This window comes from Gossypium arboreum, chromosome 8 (assembly GCF_025698485.1).
Source record: "Gossypium arboreum isolate Shixiya-1 chromosome 8, ASM2569848v2, whole genome shotgun sequence".
NCBI lineage: Eukaryota > Viridiplantae > Streptophyta > Magnoliopsida > Malvales > Malvaceae > Gossypium > Gossypium arboreum.
In genome coordinates this window covers 26,733,497-26,738,009 of record NC_069077.1, presented here as the reverse complement: position 1 = coordinate 26,738,009, position 4,513 = coordinate 26,733,497, and the positions used below count along the sequence as shown (strand labels likewise).

The 4,513-nt window shown below is 36.3% G+C and overlaps 1 protein-coding gene across 1 annotated transcript; it reads left to right on the top strand.

Moving 5' to 3' along the window:
• Window positions 1–2,473: 2,473 nt before the first annotated feature.
• LOC108467975 (abscisic acid receptor PYL9-like) lies at window positions 2,474–4,069 on the top strand. Its single transcript, XM_017768813.2, has 4 exons — window positions 2,474–2,608; window positions 2,709–2,895; window positions 3,307–3,522; window positions 3,597–4,069. Exons 2-4 carry the CDS (start codon window positions 2,770–2,772, stop codon window positions 3,813–3,815), a joined length of 561 nt encoding a protein of 186 aa, XP_017624302.1. The 5' UTR covers window positions 2,474–2,608; window positions 2,709–2,769; the 3' UTR covers window positions 3,816–4,069.
• Window positions 4,070–4,513: the final 444 nt, after the last annotated feature.

Genomic DNA, 4,513 nt, shown 5'->3' with positions numbered 1-4,513 from the left:
AGTATTAAGCTAGCTAACATATCTGAATCAATCTTGGGATGATCTTGTGAAACACCTATCAATGAAGTACGTTAAATAATACAACATTACGTAATAACAGTATTATTTAAAAACCCTAAACACTTAATGATACTGTACTGCCAACACATGTATGTGAACCTTTGTACTTTTTTATCTCCCACAAGCCTGTCCTTTTCCTCAATGAGTCCATGATTTTCTATGAACATGTATCGTCTTGCGTTGCAAACTTGGCCTCAAACTTATCGTATTTAGATTTAACCATGTTTTAGTTAACCCCGTTCATGATGTTATATTGTTTCAATATGCCAAGAAAACTATCCTTATTGGAAAACTCCTTACAAACTTCCAATTGAACCGAATCTAATGACGAACTTGTATGGTTATTACTTCTGTGTGGTAGATCTGAAAACTCCAAAGTATCATCTTGAAATAGATCGACATTATGCATGTGGGCTGGAGGCGAGTACGCCCTGAATTGCGAATCTTCTTATTCTTCATTTGAACCCCCTTTAACATCTTCAGGTATGGTTGGAACAGACTCCGGTTCAGAAAATAATGCAACTTCTGCACCATCGGGGCCGAGCTATTAAGGTGGATCCATATCGGACTCATTATCTGACCTACCATCATTTGCAACGAAAGAGGTCCCCTAGCTGGTGGATGTCGTAGGGAGTACATCATCCCTTCTTGTGGACGTTTCATAACATCCCCAATCAGATGTGGATTGCCAACCACTAAAAGTTGATGTCATTCCCCAGTACGTATTTCCAGTATCAAACATCGACCCACCAAGGTGCATGTCCCATCCACCAACAGAGTGTCATGCAGGGGTTGTGTATTCCATACTACTACCAAACACGGGCGCTTTCGTGTTTTGCCACCCATTAACAGAGTGTCAGGCATGGGTCGTGTATTCCTTTCGAACAACAGTAGATGTTGAAGTCTCAAATACATCATTTGGTGATGAAAATTGTACATATAACTCAAGATAGGGTGATTCACTAGCAATATGAGTCTGCACTATTGCCTCCAAGCTACGAGGACCTTTGATGTCGAATGAGTCATATCTCACGGGATCAACCGAAGCACAAAATCGATACTTAATAGACAAAACTTTCATTGGCGTCGTTCCGAAGATTTTACGCCTAATTCTTTTACGAAGTTCTGTCAAATCTATGTCCTGGTTAAAAACAGTCGTGTTATGCTCTTCGATAAAAAAACAACGCCGTTCTCCGTGTCACGGACCTCACATCATAGTAAATAACAACACTAATACGTTCACTCATCTTCAGTTTCTATTCTACTTTAGCCTCAATTTCTCTTGCTGTAACTTATACAACCTAAGAATGAAATTTGACTTATTTATAGTCTAAGGCCAAATAGGAACTACTGTAGCAAAAGAGCGTCCACATGTGAGCTTTTTTCAGTAATTTTGCTGACAGTGCATCATGCTTGAAGCATTTTGGACACCATTTGTTCAAAAACGTCTTCTCAAAATTATTTTTCCATATACTACTATAGCAAAAGAGCGTCCACGTGGGAGTTTTTTTCAATAATTTTGCTAACAGTGCATCCTGCTTGAAGCGTTTTGGACACTATTTGTTCAGAAACATCTTATCAAAATTATTTTTTCACATACTACTGTAGCAAAAGAATGTCCACGTGGAAGCTTTTTTTAGTTATTTTGCTGATAGTGCATCCATAAACAAAATAAAACCCTAAACCTTAAAACCTTAAACTCTAATTTAATTAATTAATCCTAAAACCCTAAACCCTAATTTAATTGATTTTTTAAAATTAATAGTTAATTTAATTAATTAACCATAAACCCCTTATTTAATTAACCTTAAAACCCCAACTTTAAACCCTAAAACCCCAAATCAAGCACAAAAAATCTAACCTTAAAAAAAGAGGCAAAATGCTCCCCCAAGGACGCTGCGTTTTATTGACACATCCCCGATTTCTTGACCGACGTGAAGCGCTTTGAAATTCAGACATTTTCGGTAAATAATAAAAAATTGGCCTATTTCGTAAATACTTTTGAAATGGGCTTTTTTAATAAATTACCCTAATATTATAATAGTAAAATATTTAAATATTTAAATTTTAATTAATTACTTTAATTTTTTAATGGTTGTGAAATATTTTTTATAATAAGAATTATTTATTTATTTATTTCTCAAAATGGAGTTCACGTTAATTTAATTTAAAAGATTTTGATATGTCGATCAATGAAACTATCCAAGTACGAAAATAGAAAATAGCTGTCACGTTAAAAGATATTAAATGTTTGTGTATGATGCTAGATTAAGGAACATTCACGTGAATTAATTATATAATAAATTTACTAAAATTGATATAAATCTTTTATGTTTTTATTTCTATTTTTATGATTTTTAACATGTATTTAAATATAAAATAAGAAAAGTATCTCAAAATATTTGCTATTTTACAAAAATGGAGAGGTAACAGGGTATAGACAAGTGAAGGAAAAGAGAAAAACCTTAATTTAATTACGGAAAGTAAGAGGCTGAGCCTGGTCCCAACCAAATGCCTAAAACCTAAACCAAAAGCAAAAGGCTAAAGAGTAAGGCCCCCTTCCCTTTGTTAACATCCTCACCAAGTCTCTTGCTTTTCTTCTCTCTTGCTACTCTCCTCTAATTTTTCACCTTCTGATTTGTTTACAGAGGCAAACAACACAACTCGTTTTTATCCTTATATATCAGTTTGGGACAAAAGGTAGAAGAAATGAACGGTGATGATGCTCACAGTATGATGGAATCCCAGTACATACAGAGACATCACAGGCACAACATCAGAGACGACCAGTGCACCTCTGCTCTTGTTAAACACATCAAAGCTCCTGTTCATCTCGTAAGTTCCTCAGTTTGAGACTCCTCTATAATTTCCCCCCTTTTCCCCATTTTGTTCGTTTTTCTCGCCGCCGTTTAGGCCGTTGACACGTTTTTCTTTCTACTCTCCTATGGATCTGCTGAAACCCAAATCTATTCTCTTTGGTTTGTTACCCAAAATCAAATCAAATCTGTGTTCTTGGTCGAAATTTAACCCCCCAAAAAAAAAAAAGAAAAAAGAAAAGTAAACCTACTAGTATGATGTATTATCTCTGCCTTATTCTATTTTTTTCACGGATAAAAAAGAAAAAAAAAAAAGAACCCAGACTATTTTAGCCAAGATTATGAATTTCTGTTAACTCGTTGGTTCGTAAAAGTCTGATTTTAACGATGGGTTTGTTGTTCTGTTTCTGTTTTCTTTAACCATGGATAGGTATGGTCATTGGTAAGGCGATTTGACCAGCCTCAAAAGTACAAGCCCTTCGTCAGCAGGTGTATAATGAAAGGGGACCTCGGGATCGGCAGTGTTAGAGAGGTCAACGTCAAGTCCGGACTTCCGGCCACCACCAGCACCGAACGGTTGGTACTTCTCGATGACGAAGAACACATTTTAGGCATCAAAATCGTCGGCGGCGACCACCGTCTCAGGGTACAAAATACTAACATTTCTTTCTTCCTTAACACTTGTTTTCTGTGTCACGGTACTCATTTTGTTGACTGCAGAATTATTCTTCGATCATGACGGTGCATCCCGAGGTAATTGAAGGAAGGCCAGGTACAATGGTGATCGAATCGTTCGTCGTGGATGTGCCGGAAGGGAACACCACGGACGAAACTTGTTACTTCGTGGAAGCTTTGATCCGATGTAACCTGAAATCGTTAGCCGATGTTTCAGAGAGGATGGCTGTGATGGATCAGACACAGCCTATCAACCGATACTAACTGAAAAAGGTGGAATTGTGATGACCAAAAAGAAAAAGACAATCTTTGGAGTTTGTGATATATGATCATCTTTCACTTTGTTATGGAACACTCTTTTAACACCTTTTGGTTCTTAGTTTAAATGCTTGTGTAAGTAGTTTATCTATGAGATATCCGAATTCATTACAAGCCTCCAAAACTACGGTCTTATTTGTAAATATTTAATATTAAGAAGAGATGGGAGAATTTTAATTCCATTTCCCATATTTGAAGCAGCAGCCAGGCCCAGCAGGATGAATTTGGAGAAACCATTTGAAGTACAGTTATGTTTTATGATGGTGTCTATTTTAAGTGGTCTCTTGTTGGGATCATTTTTGGTATTGCTGCTAGTTTTCATTTTTGGAAACTTAAAAAGTAGATATTTGTTGAGTAGAGTTCTCAGCCTATTAATTTGAGTGCAGAAAAATGTCGGTACACCATGGAAATGCACCAAGATTAGCTTTTTCTGAGTCATAATGTTGCACTGCACGTTAACTGATCAAAAACATCTTGTGATGATCTTTGTTTAAAGTAAAAGACCTACCTTGGTGGAAACTGGAAAGTCTTTTGCATTTTCTGCAACAAATCAACTTCAAACACGTGAGAATGGAAGTTGCAAGAGTGAGAGCACGTCATAGAAAGTTGGTAGAACATAATAATTATCATTTCATATCCTGGAA

Excerpts from the sequence above, each read along its gene's own strand:
- LOC108467975 (XM_017768813.2), top strand. The coding sequence starts at position 2,770 with ATGAACGGTGATGATGCTCACAGTATGATGGAATCCCAGTACATACAG. Across the intron at positions 2,896-3,306 it reads TCAAAGCTCCTGTTCATCTC|GTATGGTCATTGGTAAGGCG; the intron begins GTAAGTTCCTCA and ends AACCATGGATAG. Across the intron at positions 3,523-3,596 it reads GCGGCGACCACCGTCTCAGG|AATTATTCTTCGATCATGAC; the intron begins GTACAAAATACT and ends TGTTGACTGCAG.